Source organism: Neophocaena asiaeorientalis, unplaced genomic scaffold (genome assembly GCF_003031525.2).
Source record: "Neophocaena asiaeorientalis asiaeorientalis breed wild unplaced genomic scaffold, Neophocaena_asiaeorientalis_V1.1 scaffold362, whole genome shotgun sequence".
NCBI classification, from domain to species: domain Eukaryota; kingdom Metazoa; phylum Chordata; class Mammalia; order Artiodactyla; family Phocoenidae; genus Neophocaena; species Neophocaena asiaeorientalis.
In genome coordinates this window covers 1,825,168-1,848,042 of record NW_020175700.1, presented here as the reverse complement: position 1 = coordinate 1,848,042, position 22,875 = coordinate 1,825,168, and the positions used below count along the sequence as shown (strand labels likewise).

Sequence of the window (22,875 nt, the reverse complement as noted above, 5' to 3'; positions counted from 1 at the left end):
AGAAAGGGTACAAAGCATACTACAAAAAGGAAAAAACAGATGACAGAATGAACCACTTCACAGACATACTACTGATCATGCTGTTGCTAACCCTGGACTTCCTACTATTAATAACAGCTTTTGCAATTTCAAAGCATAACAGTTAAGTAAATAGGAGTAGAAAGGGTACAAAGCATACTACAAAAAGGAAAAAACAGATGACAGAATGAACCACTTCACAGACATACTACTGATCATGCTGTTGCTAACCCTGGACTTCCTACTATTAATAACAGCTTTTGCAATTTCAAAGCATAACAGTTAAGTAAATAGGAGAGTTCAATATACAATTAATCCTATACCCCAAGACAGGCTGTTTTAAGCCTTTGGGGCAGCTATGTTACATGGAGCTCTTTTGTTGACAATTCACAGAAGCCAACTAGAGTTAGCTTAAGCACAAAGTCTATGGGCCTTAAGAACAGAATCAGTGATTGGGAAATTAAAGAAAACTTAGGAAGTCTCTGCCTCCATCTTTTTTCTAGTTATTTACTTCATCTTTCTCTCCTTGTTTCCCAGTCTACATGGCTACTCCCAGACCTCACAAGATTATACAGTATTGTATAGAAGCCCAGAGAGAAATAGAGCCTGATTTTCTTTCTCAGCCTCTGCTGTTCTCTCTTGTTCTCTTTCCTTCTCCCACACCGTCCTTTTCAAAATGCCCAGGGAGAGAAATGGTCCTGCTTGGGTCAGGTACCTACACCAGGACCAATCAACTGTGGAGAAAAAGCAATGTCACAAGGTAGAAAAACGGCAGTACTCTGCAATCCAATAGAACGGGGAAAAGGGACATTCCCCAATACCAAGAATGGGTATTGGCAAACAACCCAAGAGAATCAACTATATGAGTCATGGATCTGTTTGAGAAACTGATAAAAACATTGGATCTTCTTCACAGCAATATGTACACACTCACAAACACCAAACTGTCCATACAATTTGAGGGCATTCATGAAGCCCCTGTAATCCATTCTTAGATCCTAATTTTAAAACTCTCTATTATCCATTTAGATATTTTAAATCCTTAAAATTTTTCAAATACTGCTCTTAAATTTTCAAATTTTAAATACTGAATGGGAAATTACATTCAACGGTTTTTCAACCACAAAAAAATACACATAATAAAATATTAAGTCTTTCACAGGAATATAACACATAAGAAGTCTATACTAATAACATGGACTAGGTAGAAGAGGCTAACAATCAGACATCAACTGGAGTCTACTGTCATCAAATGGACACTATATGGCAGTCCCTCACATTTTTTACTGCAGTTAAAATAACTTTTCCATAGTATGTCCCCAAAGACGGTCAAACACTTGGGGGATGTGTACCTAGCCCCTCTCCCATTCAAATCATAACACTTGAAATTACCTCATAAAGAGATACATAAAGTTATTCAAAAAATTAGTAAGATCTAGTGCACTGCTACTTATGATGGCCTAGAAAAAAAAAGTCTATACATAGTTTAATCAGAAGTTTCTACTCAAAATACACAGCTATTACTATATGCAATTTTACTCAAAACAAGCAAAACCAAACACAAACAACAAAAATAAGCTAGGGAAATAAAATCAGAAGTAAATGCCTCAAATCTATTATGAAACAGGTGAGATATAAATTTAAAATCATATTAAAGTAGTCAGGAAACCTATACCCTCCTCCACTGGTTACTAGGAAGCAGTCAATGACATTAGTAATATATCCTTAACCTCTGAGAGTATATAATGGAAGGAAATGGCCACATTTTACCACAAAATGTTCTTACATTACAGGAAAAGACAGAAAAATAGAAAACAAAGAACAATGTTTTAACAGAGAGTTGTGTTACTCAGACATTCTTTAAATGTATCGAAAAAGGGGCTTATGAATACAGTACTATACCTATGCATTTTGATTATATAACATATCTTGTATAAACTTCATATATGAAAATACTACGAAAATCTAAAATATTCGGTATTATATCCATGCATTTTGACTCTATAATGTATCTTGTGTAAGTTTCATATATGAAAATACCCTGAAAATCTAAAGTGTTATCTTTGCTGATATATTTTCTAGACAATCTCTGAAAGAGAATCTAATTTCCTGAGTATGTGAATACATAAACTTGATGAAAGCTAGAATGATGAAACACCACTGAGTCTGATTACATACAATAAAATTCAAAGATCATATTCCCACACCATACTGAAAATTTTTGTATTAAGTAGAGTTGGAAAAAGGAAGACTCTCATTATATGAGGTTAAAAAATATTTTTTTAAGCAGAGTCAACTGCTATACTAAGTATCATTTTTGTATACAATATTGAACCTATATATGAAAGTCAGCACATAAAGTCTAAAAATTAATCAGCTACTGTGTTTCATTTAGAAATTTCTGTACTTGAAAAACTTTGGAGAAAGTATTTTTTAAATTATAAATTCATTCATGGATTTAACATGAATAGTTTTTAACAGTTTCACATGTCCCTGAAGTTCTGTGACAGGTAGTAATTTGTAATTTTGCTTGAGTCACACATTTCACTCGGATATACTAAAAGACTAGCTGGTATTCCTAGTTACTAGGAAGAAATAATCCCAGCCAATGTGAGTGACATCTGTATTTTTTTGCTCATTTTTGAATGCAGAGTAACTCTTATGTAATACCTGAAGCACAAGTTTTTTATTAAATCATACTTCACTTTTTAAAAAATATGCGAAATGACACAGGACAGAGGAATCTGCAAATGTGTGGGTTCACAAAGGAAGGTCTCTGAATACACCTTGTAAGAAAGTCAAAGGGTTTAATGGTAGCTCAGAAGAATGCAGGATTTTGGTACTATCAATAGGTACATCATAATCTAATAGGATGATCAGAAGGCAGAACTGACAATTCTAGGACTCAAACTTAAATTCTGCTACTAAATTCTAGTATGATTTCACATTAAATCCAAGTTAATGTACATCATTTACCTCACTACAGAATGAGAGAAAACACTGTATGTATCTGCTTTTGGGACACTAAAATGCAAAGTTCATATAAATTCTCCTATGTGAAATTCAGAACTGAAGGAGCTTTTGGTACAAATATTTCACCAGGACAGTGATTTGAAGGAGCATTGATTCCAATGCACAACTGTAGTAATTGTAGCTGAAAAACATAAATGCCACCTTCTCACACTTGCATCAAGGAAAAGACTCTGAGTCATATTTCATCCACATTCCTTAGTGTCATCTTCAAACAAGTAGACAATCAAATACTTACAAATATATCTAAAGCCCACTGCCTAGACACAAAGTAAGAAATATTAATAAAAATAGACTTGTAATATACAAAAAGCTCGTGTGCTACAGACTATGATTACCTGGAGGTAGGAATTGCAGTTGGTTATTAGCTAATCGAAGATGACGTAAAGCTCTCAGACGACCAATTTCTGGGCAAACAATTTCTAAGGCATTGTCACTAAGATCCAAACACTGTAGTTTTACAAGGGACCCAATGGCTTCGAAGAGAAAAGAAGGGTAAAAGCATGATTAATTTGACCCAAGTGTTTTAACACCAAACTTTAATGCAAGTACTCCAAGTTTAAATATTTTAATGCTTAATATCCCTGTCTCCAGGGCTGACATAATAGTAAAAACATATATCAAACTAAAATTTTAAAAAATTTTTATTAGAGTATAGTATCAAACTAAATTTTATGAAGTGATAACACTTCTACCTTGATATAAAGTAAGTTTAAAAATAGCACGAATAAAAATGTTAAAACAATGTAAAAATTACTTGAATAAATAATTCATGAAATGATATATATGTAGATAAATAGATATTTTATCTAACCAAAATGCTTAACTGGATTTATTAAACTTAAAAGTTATCATTTTATTATTTACCCAAGGACAGTTTATCTGATAATAAATTTTTACCTAACCATTATAACCATTTTAGACTTCTTAAATTTAATTTAATTGTAACAGTTAACTGGATTACTAATTAGAGGAAAAAAAGCTTTGAAACTAATAAAGATGCTCTATAATTAAAATTCCCTAATTTTCCAACCAAAATTGGTTTAAAGAGACAATCTGTTCTACTATTATAAACTATAATAGCACTATACTATCTGTTCTACTATTTACACTATAGCACCTCCTAACTAAAAACTTGAAGTGCACGTACCTTCCGGAACCACAACTATGTTATTTGAGTGAAGATACCTAGAGGAAAAGAAGGGAAAAACAGCTGTTATCCTTCAGTACTTCTGCTAGATAATCACTCTGTAAAATGCTCACTTAGAGATTTATCAAATATAAAGGGACCAGATTTTCTTTCATACCCTACTCTAAATGTGCAACACAAACTATATGGTCATCATGGATAATTAATAATACTTTGAGAATAATATTGTATGCTAGAATTGCAAATATTAAAACTATTTGCTAATTTAGTTGCTATTTTAAAATTAAAACATACACAATAAAGTATTTTTTTCAACCTCATAAAACAAATTACTAGTTTCTCTAGTTCATTTTAAATTATTCAGGTTTTCAAAAAAACATCTATTGTGTAGAGAAAAGTCAACACTTATTGTGTAAAGGAAAATGCAACTTTTAGTTTTTAAAGGATAACTTCACAAAATAATCAAAGATATTTCAAGCCAGTATGGAGAACCAAAAATGAAGCAATTAAATACTCATCATTTATGATATCTGTAGAAATATTCAACTGTCAAGGTACGTAATATATTTCACAGCAAGAGGAATTTTGTAAATAAGAAATCAAATTCTTTTCTTAGAAAAAAAAAAAGGCTACCCGGCTGACAAGTCCAGGCAAGTCTAAGTAAATAACATTCCCCACTGAAGTATCTTTAGCACTCTCTGGTGGAGACTTCATGCAATAGTCAGCAGCCAACTATTCAGAGCAAAACAACAGTGACCAATGAAAATCACATAATAATAATTTTAAAAATAAATTTAGATCATCGATTTTGAGGCCAGAGAACTAGATTTTGATAAAGTATTTTCAAACCTGTTGTCTTATTTATTATACCTCATAATCACTCTTCATATTATATCTTAAATAGAATTTAAAATATTTCTTCTACATATTTTAGCCTAATATCAAATGTTAAAATGTCAATGACACAGAATAAGAAAGATGCAAAATTAATAAATTTAAGAAGATTTTTATATGCTGGATTAAATCAATTCTGTGTAGGTATTAACTTGCTGGGCCTAACACAATTTAAACAATTACACTATTCTATGATTCATTTTATTCCTTGCTTTGTGTATACAGAATGACTCCATATTTTACTTTTTTTAGAATGTTTCCATATTTTAAAATCAATATTCTTTAAACATTACTTTTAGGAAGAAATATCTAACTACTTTAACAGATTACTCTAAAAATTCTTTATGCCGAAAGACTATATATATATAAGTATATACACACATTTGCATGTATTACACAAAAGGCAGAGTGCCTAGACACCAAAATAGATAACTGATTTTTCAGTAATCCACAAAATTTTTGCCTCAACTCCAATTCTACCTACAAAAAAGGACCTTAAAATGTCCAAGTCAAAATATGAACTAAAGTACTATTATCATTAAAATCAAAAAGTATATTTTAACATAATAAATTTATCTACATTATAATGAAAAGCAGTAAATGGTAGTTTAGAATGTTCTCAATCCTGACTACACATTAGAATCACCAGTGGTCTTCAAAATATAGATGTCCAAGGCCATCTCAACTCAAGTTGCTCTGATGTGCAGCTGATGAAGAATCATCACTGGTAAAGTGGATCAGAGTAGGTTCTGGAGCCAGACTGCCTGTACCTTAATATCTATGTGACCAGGGGAAAATTACTGACCTTTTCACTTTCTTAAACTACAGAAGTAGAGGATAACAGCACCAACAACATAGGGATGCTGTGAGGATTAAATGAATTAATAAATGTAAAGCCCTTAGAACGGAGTTCCATGAATGCCACTGTTATAATTATTATTGTTATCATAAGTCATTTGTAATCAAAGGCTTAGCAATTTTAAGTCACTTCTGTCTACTTAATTTTTGTAATTTCAAAGTAGTTAAAATGTTGGTGTTTTGACGTAACTGGTTTTCATCATGTTATTTTTCTACTCAAATAATGCAGGAACTCTCATTCACTGCTGGTGGGAATGCATGACTGTACAGCCACTTTGGAAAATGGTTTGGCAGTTTTTTAATAAAATTAAATATAGATATTTACTTAATAGTAATATGGCAATGTCAGTTTCTTAGTCTTGACAAATGTTCAATGAAATTGTAAGATGTTAACAACAGGAGAAACCTGGGCATACTGGAACTCTGTACTTACTATCTTTACAACCTTTTCTGTAAATAAAAACTGCTCCAAAATAAAAAAAAAAATTTTTTTATTAAAGGAACAGGACTTATACTTCCAGCCATGATGAAATAATAAGGACCAGATTTACCTAATTGCTATAAGCAACAAGAAAACCAGATGGAATATATGAAACAATTATTTTCTAATACTGACAAGAGGCAACTAGTGCTATGTTCCCTGAGAGAGAAGAAACAAGTGAGGTGAGCCACACAATGTCCACAGATTTATGTCTGGAGGCAAATTGTGCACTGTGGTACAAAAATGGGATCCCAAACAAAGAATGAAGTCTCACTGAGTTATGAAGAAACATATCAGAGTTCAGGGAACCTGAGGCAGCTGGAAGTTGTGGGTACAGTTCTGGAGGAGAGGGCACTACTGAAAAAAAAAACTTCAAGGGATCCTTTGACTCTTAGCTGAATTCTATAATGCACTCCAGTCAAAAAGTAACTGAAAACCTATCAGCTGAACAGTCCACAGAGCTCATACAGGGCTAGAAAGCATTCAAGTCCTGAGCAGCAAGTATACCAAATCCTTGTTGATCACTTGGTTCATTTAAACAAGATTCTAGAAAAGTCCTGTGTGGGTAATAGGGCTAAACTACGCCTTTAGTAGAAGTTACTCTAGACCTGTCCTAACAAGCATAAAGACAGGCCATGAAAGGATCAAATTAAATTGCAAATAACTGCAGGCCAGAACAAAGCACCACAAAAAGGAAGACAACAAAGTGTAGACACAATAAAGTATTCATAAGGCCCAGCATCTAATCAAAAAGTGCTAAGAATTAGGAAAATGTGACCAATAACTAGGATAAAAAACAGTTAATACAAACGGAACCAGTATGACACAAATGATGGAATTAGCAAATAAGAACTTTAAAACAAAACAACTATAACAACTATATTCGGGTATTCAAAGAAAAATATAAACATTGTGAGAGAAATGTTAACATATAAAGAAGAACCAAATAGAGCTTCTAGAGATCAAATATACAACAAACTAAGTGAAAATGTCACTAGGTTGGATTAACAACTTATTAGATACTGAAGAAGAAAATACTACCAACCCTGAAAACAGAGAAATATATGTCCTAACTGAAGTACATTAAAAAAAAAAAGACTGAAAAGAATAGAACTGAACAGTGTGTCAGTGATTATGGGACCATATTAAACTAACAAACATGTAAGAGTCCCAGAAGCAAGGACCAGAGATAAGGGTATAGAAATAAATATCTAAAGAAATATGTTTTTAAAAATCCAAATTTGATGCAAACTATAAAGACACAAACCCAAGAAGCTCAATGAATGTCAAGGATAAAGAAAAAGAAAACCACAACAAAGTACATCAAAATCAAATCCCTGAAAACCAATAGAAGAATCAGAAATTCTTCAAAGTAGCCCAAGGAAAAAAGACACATTACATACTGATGAAGAAATATAGGAATGTCAGCAGATGTCTCTTCAGAAAGTATGCAAGCCAGAAGACAATAAACACCATGAAAATGTTGAAAGAAAAAAAGTAACTGACAACCAAGAACTCTAATTCCAGAAGGCAAAACATACACATTTCAGAACTATGAAGATGAATGTAAAGCAAAAAATTATACAACTTTTAGAGAAAAAAAGCAGGAGAAAATCTTCAGGGTCTAGGACTAGACAAAGTTCTTAAATTTGACACTAAAAACATGATACATAAAAGCAAAAGTTGACAAAGTGGACCTCATCAAAATGTAAAACTTCTGCTCTACAAAAGAACATGAAAATAGAAGTTATACAGAGGGAGAAAATATTTGTAAACAACCTATACAATCAAGGACTATTTTCTAGAATACGTAAAGAACTCTTAAAACTCTTACAACTAAAGAAAAATATCCAAATAGAAAATGAGCAATAGACATGAACAGACATTTCACTGAAGAAAAGATAAAGATCACAAGTACTTGAAAAGATGTTAAATTAACGTTATAAGCCATTAGAGAAATACAAATTAAAACCATAATTAGATAAAACCACACATGTATCTGAATGACAAAATTTTAAAGTAATGACTACAAAATAATGCAGGTGAAATGTGGAGAAACTGGAACAATCACACATTGCCAGGGGAGAATGTAAAATGGTACAGCCAACCTGGGAAATTATTTGGCAGTTTTTAATGAAACTACAAATTCAGATCAAAAGTGGCAGAGTAAGGACCGCCAAAAATTCTCTTTATTTGTAAAATCAACAATAATATTGGCAAAAATTATCAGAAGCTACATGTACAGAACTCTGGAAATTAACCAAAGACTTGCAGTAATACAGGGAGGTTTATGTAAGAAAAATGGCAAAAATCTCAGTAAGAAGACTAAGCTGTGAACTTTGGGGTATTTTTACTTGCCCCAGTCCTATACCCTACTCTCCACCTCTGCAGAAGCCTGGAAAATCACTTTGCTTTTCACTTCAATTGCAGTAGCCTGGCTAGTACCTAAAGGGGCAGAACCAAGTTGGAGTTCATTTCCAGAGACCTGTCATTTGACTGTCTCATGGATCTCTGAAAGACCCCACTTGCAAGGCTGTTTTTAACTTGATCTGACTAGAAGCTTGCCCAGTACAAAAACCCTTTCCCCAATTGAGATAAATTACAGGCAATTGTTTAACTTCGCTGGTGCCTGAGGCACTAGATAACAGCTGGAGCAAACAATAGACAACCAAAAACCTTAAAATGAAAAGTTGGGGAGTTCCTTCCAGAGGAACTTTGAAAAACTCTGACATATTTCTAGAAATCTAGAAGGTCACATGCATGCCCAGAGCTCATGCACATATGCTCAGGAAAGACCCGAGAAGACCCTAAGCTCTCACCTCTGCTGGACTTGAAGTTCTACATAAGAAGTGAAGTCTAAGGCAAAGTTGTCAAGTGCCTAGATGAGAGGGGAAAGCATGCCACAATACATATACAGAGACCCTCAGCAAGGACTGGGAGACTTAGCAGATTCAGGTAGGTAAGGAAATCTCTGCTTGATCATTAGCTGACCACTAAGGTAACTGAGCACAAGAACAACACAAAGATGTCTTGTCTCATCACTTCTATTCAACATTCTATGTTCTAGCCACGGCAACTAAGCAAGAAAAAGAAATAAAAGGCATACAGATCAGAAAAGAAGAAATACAACTCTTTACTGGTAGATGACTTGATCTTATATATAGAAAACCCCAAGGAATTCAACAACAAAAAAGAGCTAATGAATGAATTTGGCAAGGTTGGAGGATATAATATCAATATACAAAAATCAACTGTATTTTTATATACTAGGTACTGAACAATTCTAAAGTGAAATTAAGAATATAGTTCTTGGGCTTCCCTGGTGGTGCAGTGGTTGAGAGTCCACCTGCCAATGCAGGGGACACGGGTTCGTGCCCCAGTCCGGGAAGATCCCACATGCCATGGAGCGGCTGGGCCCGTGAGCCATGGCCGCTGAGTCTGCGCGTCTGGAGCCTGTGCTCCGCAACGGGAGAGGCCACAACAGTGAGAGGCCCGCGGAAAAAAAAAAAAGAAGAAGAAGAATATAGTTCTATGTACAATAGCATCAAAAAGAATAAATCTAACAGAAGAAATTCAGCATTTTTACACTGAAAAGTGTTCAATGTTCAAATTTTAAAACTGTTGAAGGAAACTGAGACCTAAATAAATAGAAAGATATTCCACATTCAAAAATTAGAAGACATAATACTGTTAAGATGGCAATACTCCACAAACTGATCTAAAGATTCAGTGTAGTTGTTATCAACAAGCACATTTGGCGTTTTTTTCTTTTTTTTTTTGCATGAACTGACAAGTGGATCTTAAAATTCACATGGAAATGCAAGGGATTTAGAATAGCTAAAACAATTTTGAAAAATAAGGATAATGTTGGAGGATCCATACTTCTCAATTTCAAAACTCACTACAAAGCTAGAGTAATCAAGTCTGCATGGTACTGGCAAAAAGATAAAACATACAGATCAATGGAACAGAAGTGAAAATCCAGAAACATGCCCATGTGTCTATGGTCAACTGATTTTTAACAAACATGCCAAGACAATTCAATGGGGAAAAGAGTAGCCTTCTCAATAAATGGTGGTGAGATAACTGGATATCCCATGCAAAAACAGAACATAGACTTCTACATCATATCATATGCAAAAATTAACTCAAAATGGATCAAAGACCTAAATGTAAGAGCTAAAATTATACAACTCAAATAAGAAAAGAGGGATAAATCTTCATGACATTGGATTAGAAAGTTTCTCAGACATGACAACAAAACACAAGCAACCAAATAAAAATTTATCAAGAAAGTGAAAGATAAACCACAGAATGGGAGAAAATATTTGCAAATCATATATATCAGGGGTTCCCAACCCCCAGGCCACAGACCGGTACTAGTCAGTGCCCTATTAGGAACCAGGCCGCACAGCAGGAGGTAAGCGACAGGTGAGCAAGAGAAGCTTCATATGCCGCTCCCCACTGCTCCCCATCGCTTGCATCACCACCTGAACCACCTGCCCCCACCCCGTCCGTGGAAAAATTGTCTTCCCCAAAACCAGTCCTTGATGCCAAAAAGGTTGGGGACTGCTGATATATATGATAAGGGTCTGGTATTCCAAATACATAAAACACTCTTAGATAATAATTTTTAAATGGACAGCAGATTTGAATAGATTTCCCCAAAGGAAATATACAAATGGCCAATAAGCACAGGAAAAGACATCATTAGTCATTAGAAAAATACAAATGAAAACTACAAGATACCAGTTCACACCTATTAGGGAGTTACAAGGAATTGGGGGAGGGGAACGACTATTGATGGGTTTCTTTTGGGGTGATGAAAATGTTCTGGATTAGACAGTGATAATGGTTGCTCAACCTTGTTTATATACCAAAACCACTGAACCATAAACTTTAAAAGTGCATGATTAAAATTTTATGGTATGGAAATTATATCTCAATTTAAAAAATGAAACATGCAATTTCCATGTGACTCAGCAATTACATTCTTAAGCATTTATCACAGAGAAATGAAAACTTATTCACACACAAAAAAACATGTACATGAATGTTCATAGCAGCTAAAATTTCATAATAGCTAAAAACTGGAAACAACCAATATGTCCTTCAATAAGTGAGTGGATGAACAAACTCCATTACATCCATACTGTGAAATATAACCCAACAACATAAAGGAACTATTGGTACATGCAACAACTTAAATAGATCTCAAGGAAATTATGCTCAATGAAAAAAAAAAGCCAGTCCTGAAAGGTTATATACTATATGATTTATATAACATAACAAATTAAAATGACAAAATCACAGAGATGGAGAACAGAGTCGTAGTTGCCAGGGTTTGGGGGACAGGGGGAATGTGATTATAAAAGGGTAGAAAATGATGAAAACTGAATAATATCAGTGGATTGTAGCAATGTCAATTTCCTGGTGGTGATCTTATACTGTAGTTATACAAGACATGAACACCGGCAGAACCTCAAAGAGTACACAAGGATGTTTACGTATTATTTCTTAAGATTACGTGTGACTACCATTATCTCAAAGTAAAAAGTTTAATTTTTAAAAAAGGATAAATAAAGACATTTTTCAGGCAAACCAAATCTGAGAGAATATATGAATTAATATTAAGACTTTTTTTTCTCATTTTAAAAGTTCTTTAATTAACAACTTAAATTCAAAATTATAATAGTGTATTTTGCCAGTTATCAATTTTGTCTCTCAGCTCCAAATCTACCTGCTATGCCATATTGGAGCTGGACCCTGTCAAAATTTCTCCTTTGCCAACTGATCTAATGTTAGGCCTAATGTTATCAAAAGAGGGTACTGGAGTGACTCTGCAAGATGAGAGTAGCAGGAAGGCGTTTCCCTTCTGGATCCAGTCCCCTTTCAATTTTTTATTCAGCACACAGCCAAGGCCCAGTAGTCCTCTTGGACAACCTTAAACTACATTCTCAAAGTGACCATGAAGTCACTTTTGTGGCATCTCAGGCTATTATCCTCAGGCCACACTCTCCCCATCCAACAATGCACTCCTATAAAGAACTTCAGCTGGCCTCAAGCAACTGTCTTCCCACCCTGTGGCTACTTGTGCGTTAGCTCTGCCATGCTCTCAGGCAATTGCCTCCTTCCTACCAGTCAGACTGTTTCTAATAGATCAGCTCTACATTACCAACACCGTCCTGCAACAGTGAGCTGATATTACAGATCTGCTCTGGCCTAACCAGATGGCAAGGTTCTTCACAACCAGAGCACTGTATGTTTTGTGGCAGCCACATCTTATTTGAAGAAGTCTAATCTCAGCCTAGGTTTGGGGCTCTCCTAAGTCTTTAGTTCCTTCATTGTCTACTTTCTCTCGGTCCAGATCTACTTTTTTGTACTTACTAATTAATTATGAATACCATGGAGTCCTCTTTTACCTTTTTTAGTAGTTAATAACATTTTACTAGTTAACAATTCTTTATATTAATTCTCCCTGCTTAAATAGGGGTATGGTTTCTATCTCCTAACTGGACCCTGACTGATATATACATGGTTTATACATACATAGATCTATCTCTCTCACAACACTCACACACATGTAAAACATAGGACAGTAGCACAAAGGATAGGAGCGATGAACTGAAAGTATTGATCTAAGGTTCTTATATTAAATGTGAAGTAGTATATTATGTGAAGGTAGATTATAATAGGTTAAAGAAACATAATAAAAACCTTTCAACATTGAAATGAAGTAGAGTTAATAAATCAATAATGGTAGTAAAATTTAATCCTAAATAACACAAAAATAATTTAAAGAAGAAAAGTAAAGAGGGAAAAAATAACAAAGAACAACTGGGACAAACAGAAGACAAACTGTTAAGTTGGTGAACTTAAATTCAATCATATCAGTAATCATATTAAACATAAACAGTCTAAACACTCCAGTTAAATGAGCCAGACTGTTAGACTGGTCAAAATCAAAGAACCAACTAATGTTGACCTCAAGAAACCCACTTGAGTTATAAAGGCAGAAACAGATTAAAATAAAAGAATGCAAGTTCTAATTCTAGTACAGCAGAATAAACTCCTACTGGACCAATCCTCTGGCAACTAAAACACTGAACAACACACACAGACAAAATGAACCTAAGGCACTGCAAGAGTAAACAAAAAAGCCAATTCTGAAGGAGAGTCAAAACTTATAAGAAAGAATGGCACTGGGTGATTCTGGGTTTCATTAAAAAAAAAAAAAGCATTTAGTCTAAGGAAGGATACAGTTATCACAAAAAAATGGCTAAAATTCCAATAGAAAACTGCAGTGTTGCTAGCCTAAAGGAGGACAGAGTTCAGGGCAACCATGGCCCCTGACAAATAAAGGGAGAATACCAGAAAAAAAAATAAAAGCCAGGGAGGGGAAACCCCAAATCCTATGTATAAACTTTGCCTAAATCAGTGGCTGACTGCAAAACCATTTACATGTGGAAGAAACTACAACTAAAGATAAAAGAACCAGACTGAGATTTCAGCTGCCTTCCAAGAGGCTGTTTACTGCTTGAGTCAAACCAGGTAAATTAATCACTGAAATATTGGGCTGGCCGGAAAGTTCGTTCGGGTTTTTCCATAAGATGTTATGGAAAAACCCGAACAAACTTTCCGGCCAGCCCAATAAAAACATCAACACTCTTTGATGAAATATAACAGATTCCAGTCTCCAAAACATATGTCCTCATTTGTCAGAATATAATCTAAAATTACTCAATATATGAAAACCCAGAAAAATGTCAACAACAACAATGGATAGCAACCTCAAGAAAAGACAGCAACCTCAGGAGACGAATACTTTTAAAGGGCTCAAAGAAATAAAAACCGTCAAGTTAGAGTTCAACAGCCATTGTATAGATAATTCAGTGTGGAGTCTTATGGTGCAATCTTCTTCATCTTCATGATTGTTTCACCTTTTTGCCTGAAACCCCCAAGAATTTTTCCTTTAGCTTTAAAGTCTGAAAAAACCTTTGAAAAAATTTCACACCCATTACTAACAAAAAAATCTTGAGAAAATAGGAATTAATAGTGTGGTAAGTAGCCCCTAGGATGGTCCCCAATGATCTCTGCTACCTGGCATTCAGGACCTTGTGTAATAGCCTCCCCTTGAGTGTTCATTAGATCTAGTGGCTCCCTTCTAAAGGACAGATATAGTAACAGTGACAGGATGCCACTTCCACGATTAGGTCAGAAAGAGACTATGGCTCTTGTCTTGCATACCCTCTCTTGCTCTTCTGCTTGCTCACTCTGATGGAAATCAGCTGCCACGCTGTGAGCAACATAACAGAGGCTAAGTGGCAAGGAACTAAAGGAGTTCTCTGGCCAACAGCCAGCTAGGAACTGAGGCCCTCAGTCCAACGAACTGCAAGAAATTAGTTGAATCCTGCCAACAACCACATGAGTGAACACAGAATAGGATCTTTCTTCAGTTGAGCTTTCAGGTAAGTCAGCAGCCCTGGGCAACAATCCTGATTAGAGACTTGAAAGAGACATTGAAGCAAAGGCACCCAGCTAAGCCAAGCTCAGATTCTGGACCTTCAGAAAATATCAGAGAATAAGTGTTTATTCTTTTAAGCACACCTACATTTTAAGCAAGTACATTTTGGGTAATCTGTTAAGCAGCAATAGATTACTAACACAGATGGATATTTACTGAACACAAAAGCATTGTGTTAACTGTAAAGCCAGCATCTTTCTTAGTGGGGAAAACCTGGAGGTATTCCCACTAAGGTCAGAAAGATGACAAGGATGCCCACTACCTCAAGTACAATTTCACACTGCTCTGGAGAAGGACTAGCCAATGCAATCAGAATAGAGAAGATAATTAAAGATTTGGAAAAGAAGAAATAACACTGTCTGTATTTTCAGACATGACAGTATACCTGGAAAACTCTGGAGAATCAATGATAAAACTAACTCAAACAATAAAAGATTTCAGGAAGGAGCAAGATATAAAGTTAACATGCAAAAACCCATAGTGCTCCTATATACAAAAAAGAGCCAGTTAGAAGATATAACAGATAAGAAAAATCATTTACACAGCAAAAAAATAAATATTTAGGAACAAACTATTAGAAATGTTCAAAATCTATATGAAGAAAAATATAAAGCACCTATTAAGGACAGAAAAGTAGACCTAAAAAAATGTTAAGGCATCCTTGTTCTTGGAAATACACACTGAAGTATTTAAGGGTAAAGAACCACAATGTATGTAACTTTTTCTCAAAAGCTTCAGAAAAAAAATAAATACACATATAATATGTATAAAGAGAATGAAAGCAAAAACTTGATAAAGCAAATGGGGTAGAACATCACCAAAGATGTTTAAATTGAACCTAATCCAGAGGAAACAATCAGACAAATCTAGACATCTACTTCAAAAAGATATTTTGGGGGGAAAATTGGGATAATTTAAAGACGAACTATATATTAGATGATATTATTGAAATAATATTACTTTTCTTAGGCCTAAAAACAATACAGTTATGTGCAAAAACGTCTTTATTCTTAGGAGATACATACTAATGTATTTAGGGGTAAAGTATAATGTGTGTGAGAGAGGGAGAGAAGGAAGGTGGAGGGAGAGAGCGAGAGTAAAGAGAAGGTAGAAAAGGCAAAGAGAGAAAGGAAATGTGGCAAAATGTTAACTGGTTAAATTTAGGTGAAGACTGAACAGTTGATCCTTGAACAACACGGGTCTGAACTACACAAGTCCATTTATACTCTGATTTTTTTTTCAACAAGTACCTACTACAGTTCTACACCATCTGAGGTTGGGTGAGTCCACAGATGTGGAACTGTGGATATGGAGAGCCGACTATAAAGTTATACTTGGATTTTCAACTATGAGGGAGTGGCACCTCTAACCCCCATGTTGTTCAAGAATCAATTGTATGGATGCTCATTGTACTATGCTTTCAACTTTTTTGTTGGTTTGAAATTTTTTAAAATAAAAGGATGGATAAAAAAGAAAACAACAGAGACTCCCGGCTTATAGAGGAAGGTGTAAAGTTAGCTTTCCCTACTTTACCTCCTGAAAATCATACCAAATAATAAAAGGAACAAGGAAAGGTGATGCAAATTCCTCCTTTAACGGAATTAGACAGGTAGAAAGAAAGGGAAATACAAGATATTGAAATTTCTTATCTTCTTTAGTGAACAGATACTTGAAGTTGATGTACTAAAAAACAAAGGTGTAAACATTATTTAGTATTATGGAGGTAAATCATCCACAGATGTAGGATGTAAGGAAGGAGGTTTTACTCTATATTTTAAATCTTTTATAGCATCAGACTGTTTATATCAGTATCACATGTAGTAGTAGTAACAATAATAATAATAAATATTCCCAATTACATGGATTATCCAGAAGGATTCTGTGACAAAGATGCTGCCCCCAGAAAAAATGTATCTTTCATCACCTTCACTACCCTGAAGTAAGATATTTAAAACACAAATTTAAATGGTAAAATACTTTAAAATACTACTGGGTTTAGCAGAACCACAGGTCCACCTACATGAGCACCATGATCATAATACCAAAAAATAATAAATTAATACATTAAAACTGTATTTCCCGTTATTTCAAATAACTTAAAATTATGTTCATTCTTGTCTTTTAAAAAAATTTGAATAAGCAGACTCACAGTTCCACAAGGTTTGGAAGCTTCTGAGCAAGGTTTTCTGGCTGAAAATTAAAAACTCAGAATTAAATTTTATTTTTGAAAAATGTATAAACATTTCTAAATAGCTTAAACACAAAGTACTATCTTTTGAAGGGCTGTAAATTTTCAGGAAATGTGAAAGTAATAAATCAGCAGGTCTGGGTTTATACTTACATAGACCATACTACAATTTAAATTTACACATTTGAACAGAAACCAGATCTCATACTCCACAATCATGGAAGAAATGAAAATGTTTTTAACAGACACAGACAGAGGGAGTAACACTATGTGACGTCGGAGCCAGAGATTGGAGTGATGCAGCTGCAAAGTCAAGGAACACCGCTGGTAACCTCCAGAAGCTCAGAGAAAGGAACAGATTCCTCCTCAGAGCCACGAGAAGAAACCAACCCAGCCAACACCTTGATTTTGAACTTCTGCCCTCCAGAACTGTGAGACAATTTCTGTTATTTTAAGTCACATAGCCTGTGTAACTTGTTATAGCAGCCCTAAGAAAATAATACCTACCCCCCGCCAAACCAAAATCCCAAATTGCACCTCAGGAGGAAGAAACTAAAATCCCAGGGGGCTGACACCAAAACCTAACCAAACTCAGGATAAAAAGAATAAGCTGGAGCTCAGGTGGTCTAAGGGAGTGTCACATCTGGCCCAAGTTCTAAGTTCGGAGTAAGAGTGTGATGTGGCAGGGATAGGAAACTGGCCACTGGGAGGAGAGGAAGGGAGACGGGTCTAGGTCTCTTACACAGAGTCATAGCTCTGGAAGGACTGGCTATTCCATGAAAAGAATCCTAGAAAAATTCCAGTCGTAGACTGAAAGCAGAATTCTCTCTGCTGGAGGCCCTGGGTAGAAGGAAAAGCCTCCTGTAAGTAACTGAAAGTCAGCCTGCATCTCTCACACATGCACATGCACACAGATACACATAAACACAAAGAAAGGAGTTGTTAAAGCTAAACGAGCACACTGAGTTAGGAGTAATTTTTTTTTATTCTACATTAAAACATACTGTAGAGTTAAGCCAAATATCAGTAACAAAGAATCAGGAATGACTTTTTAAAAGAAATTATGTCTAACCTGAGGCTTGAAAGACAAATATAAATTATCAGAGGTTGCCATGGAGCAGGGAGGAGGAAAGTTCTGGTTAGCTTTGTAGGCACATGAAGCAACATATGAAAAGACAAAAAGAGAGAGAGGTATGTTTGGGAAATCAAAAATATAATTTTTTCTGCTGTAACTCCCCAACAGTACTCATGACAAAAATCTTATATTTTCAAACACCTGTTATAAAAACAATGGTGTCAATAGAAAAACAAAAGTTTGGGGGACTATAAAGTTTTAGATTTGTAACAAATAATTTTTCTGAGAGAAACTTATAAACAGTGATTTTCATTAGGAAAAGGACCAGTGTTGCTATTCTCCATCTACTTTTTTATCATCTGAATCTTTAACAATGAGCATGTATGTCTTTTAAATTAAAAAAAATTAATTTTAAAATGTAGTATTTAAATTGCTACATAATTGAGTAACCAATCATATGATATGCAATTTAGGTTCTAAACACTCAATAAGAGAAATGCCATTAATTTGGTATTTCTGGGCCATCAGGTATGAAGGTATATGATTTTGCAGAGAGTACCAAGGAACAGATCACTAAGGGCTTATATTTTATATTGAGGAAAAACTATTTTTAAAAATCTTGAACACAATGGAAATCCACTAGTTTATTTTAATCAAGGAAATAAAACTATTAATTTCATATAGGTATATTGATGTATTTAAATACTTAGCAACAGTATCCCAAGCTACTTACACATATAATATCCTCGCCCTTTTACAATAAAATAGCACTGAATATGAATACTGTTTATGAAGTCAGTGAAACATTTATTGAGTTCCCACTTTTGATAAAACCACATTTTGTTTTCAAATGCTGAATGCTGTGATTCCCTTTCCCCCATATTTCGACATCAATATCTGCAATGAGGTCCTTCATGAATGGTCTTTCCTTGAATGTTGCTCTTGGATCTGTCCAAGTCCCCAAAATGTTTCTTCTAGTACTGGTATCTCGCCTAGTAAGAGGAATATACACTTCCACTTATGGGCATACTTACAAAGCATCCCAGGCAAACTAAAGCACTCTGTGGGTGGTGGAGCGGAGGTAAGAGGCTTAATAGTTGTTCCTCTAAAAAGGAAAGGCTTGTCCAGAAAAGAAGTGGTATTAGACCCTCATCTAGTTTGATCTGCTACAATATCAGTATCATATCTGGCTAACTAAAGGACCCATGGTCATTCTTTCCAGATACCTACTTGTCTCCACCAGACAGTATCGCAATTTTTCCATGACAAACTAGTTACCTCTTTGAGCTATTTAGCTACACACACAATTAAGCACTGAATAATGTTCCTGCTGCCATTAGTGCATCACTATGTCTTTATTAGTAAGTACCCTGAGTTTTAATTTAAAAATAAGCACACCAACCTTGAGAAAATTGCAGTTCATCAGAATACTGGGTTTTAAAAAACCCCAAAAGCCTGGTAAATAATCAGGCTGCTGCAAAGGCTGTGGCTGACACCTACTGGTGTTCTATAATACATTCTCTGCTATCTAGTGGCACATTTTAGCAATGTAACTGAATAAGATAAGAGAAATATTATACATTTTAATTTTTCTATTTCCATAGTTTATGAAAAGTGGGTAAGAGACTGGACAACTATATGTCAACATCAACATTTTTGTTACTCTGCGGGTAACTAAGCTCTAATGCTGGATTACAGATGCCACACAAACTAGTTTATCTTGATTTATAGGATTTAGTCTATTAAGTTTTAAAATGTTTTTAAATTTTAAAATCCTGATAGACAAAAGTAATACCCTTAGGGCTTCCCAGATGGTGCAGTGGTTGAGAGTCCGCCTGCCGATGCAGGGGACACGGGTTCGTGCCCCGGTCCGGGAAGATCCCACATGCCGCGGAGTGGCTGGGCCCGTGAGCCATGGCCGCTGAGCCTGCGCGTCCGGAGCCTGTGCTCCGCAATGGGAGAGGCCACAACAGTGAGAGGCCTGCGTACCGCAAAAAAAAAAAAGTAATAACCTTAAAGTGCCTTGCAAAACGGTTATTACTAATATTTCCTTCTTTTTCACAATTTTGACATAAAAAAGTTTTAATAAACAACCTGTACCCAAATTCCTTGAGTATGAATACTTCCTACTAAACTACTTAAAAATTGTTTTATAAATTAAGACAAAATTCTCTTCATTAAATCTCATACTATCACTTAACTGAACAATTTTTTCTTTACAAATAATGTAAAGGTAAACTTCAGCAAGCACAGTTAGTATAAAATTTACCTCAAATTTTGAATCAATGATGCTTTACCATGTCCTTTTACGGAGAACTTTGAACCCCCTTAAATGGGAATGTTTTAAAATTGTGTATCTTGGAACAAATATTTCGAATATGTTGCAAACACATGTTCAATCCTGTTCTCTTGTAGTGACTGTGCACTACTTACTTTCTTTTCTTCTCCTTCTGGGCAGCTGGTAGGATTACACTTCTCTCTTCAAGCTCGACGTGGCTAAGTGACTTGCTTCGGTCAATGGAATTATGTCAAAGTAGAGGCCTTAGAGAGCTTGAGCACGAAAGGTCTACAGTGACCTTTATCAGCTTTCATCCCTGAGTAAAGATACCATGAACCAAAGTCCCCGAGAGATCTGAGAGAGTAGTGCAGCAGGAATGAGAAATCATTGTGCTGTTACAAACCACTAGGATTCAGGGTTCTGCAAAACCTGTCATCCAGCCTCTAACAACACATTTCAAAGAAGTCACGAATTAAGTGCATAGTTTTTACAGCAGTTATAAAAAGTAGAATAAAGTCAGACTTCTACCTCACACCATATACAAAAGTTAACTAAAAATTAACTAAAAACGGATCAATGACTTATATCTAAGAGCTAAAACCATAAAACTCATAGAAGAAAACATGGGTAAATCTTCACGATCATGGATTTGGCAATGGATTCATAGATATGAAACCAAAAGCAGGAGCAACAATAGAAAAAATAGATAAACTGGACTTCATCAAAATTTAAAATTTTTGTGCATAAAAGGACATTTCAAGGAAGTGAAAAGGCAATATATAGGAGAAAATATCTGCAAATCATATATCCAATGGGGTCTAGCATTCAGAATATATAAAGAACACTTACAACTCAACCACAAAAAACAAACAACCCAATTGAAAACAGGCAAAGGATTTGAAAAGACATTCTTTAAAGAAGATGTGCAAATGGTCAAAAAGCACATGAAAAGACACCCAAATTCATTAGCATTAGGGAAATGCAAATCAAAGCCACAATGAGGTACCACTTCAAAACCACTAGGATAGCCATAATTTGTTAAAAATGTAAAATAACAACTATTGACAAGGATGTGGAGAAACTGGAACCCTTGTACATTGCTGGCAGTAATGTAAAATGGTTCAGCCACCGTAGAAAACAGTTTGGCTGTTCCTCAAAAAGTTAAACATAGAATTGCCATAAGACTCCATAATTCTACTCCTATATATATACCCAAAATAATTAAAAACAGGTGCTTAAACATGTACATGTACACCCATGCTCATAGCAGCACTGTTCATAATAACCATAAGGTGGGAACAGCCCAAATGTCCATCAATGGATTAACAGATAAACAAATTATAGTATACTCATACAGTGGAATCTAATTAAGTCATAAGACGGAACGAAGGAATGATACATGCTACCCCTTGGATGAATCTTGAGAACATTTTGCTAAGTGAAAAGAAGCCCTACACAAAAGGTGACATACTGAATGATCCCATTTATACGAAATATCCAAAATAGATAAATCCAGAGAGATAGAACACAGATTGCTGGTTGCAGGGCTGGGGTGTGGAGGAGAGTGGGGAGAAACTGCTTAATGGATAAGGGGTTTTCCTTTGGAGTCATGGATATGTTTGGAGCTAGAAAGAGGTGGTGGTTGTGCAACACTGTGAATATACTAAATGTTACTTAATTTTTCACTTTAAAATGGTTAATTTTACATTATGTCAATTTCACCTCAATTTAATTTTAATAAAGTTAATAAAGTTTTGGTACTGAAGGCAAAAAGTACTTCATTCAAAACCCACCACAACATACTCAACAAGCTTTCTAGTTGGATTAATAATTTGGTGTCACTGCTTCTGGGCAAGCATACAGCAAGGGTTAAATACCATGTGGCTATAGGAGAACAACTAAGGTAAACCTCTTTTACTACCAGGAATATTATTTCATTCCTCCTCCAGTATTTCTCCCTCTTTTATATATGCTATAAGGAGGATCTCTCAGCAGGAAAGTCAGAAGCTCCGGCAGGCTAATGGAAACAGAGAGGAATTAGCAGCACCACCTTTCCTTGTCCACAATAGCAGAAAGGCCCTCCACAGTCCTACTCACCATTTGCTCCCCAATGTCCCTTACCATTTACCCTCTTGTCTCTTGGCTCATTTTCCATTAACTACTCATTTTCCTCTTTTAAAATTTCTCTCCAAATAAACATTAAGCAGACCAAAAAAGCATGAGCCTGTCTTAAACACTTGTCATATTTCCTTGGTGTTTCCGGGAGATAGAAAAACACATCAGATTCTCAATATCTGCATCTACCATCATCAAAATCTCTGATGGTTAAATTCCTTTCTTCTGAAATGAGTGACACAAAGGAATGTTATTAAGTATCAT

General features: G+C 35.0%; 1 protein-coding gene across 3 annotated transcripts in view; it reads right to left on the bottom strand.

Annotated features, from left to right (window-relative positions):
- Nucleotides 1–22,875, bottom strand: part of LRRC28 (leucine rich repeat containing 28) — a 179,319-nt gene that overhangs the window by 140,872 nt on the left and 15,572 nt on the right. For all 3 annotated transcript variants that reach the window (XM_024732061.1, XM_024732063.1, XM_024732062.1), the window contains exons 3-5: nucleotides 17,105–17,145; nucleotides 4,199–4,236; nucleotides 3,387–3,524 (exon numbers count right to left, since the gene is read on the bottom strand). In XM_024732061.1, the coding sequence (XP_024587829.1) occupies nucleotides 3,387–3,524; nucleotides 4,199–4,236; nucleotides 17,105–17,145 (217 nt within the window). The remainder of the gene's footprint in view (nucleotides 1–3,386; nucleotides 3,525–4,198; nucleotides 4,237–17,104; nucleotides 17,146–22,875) is intronic.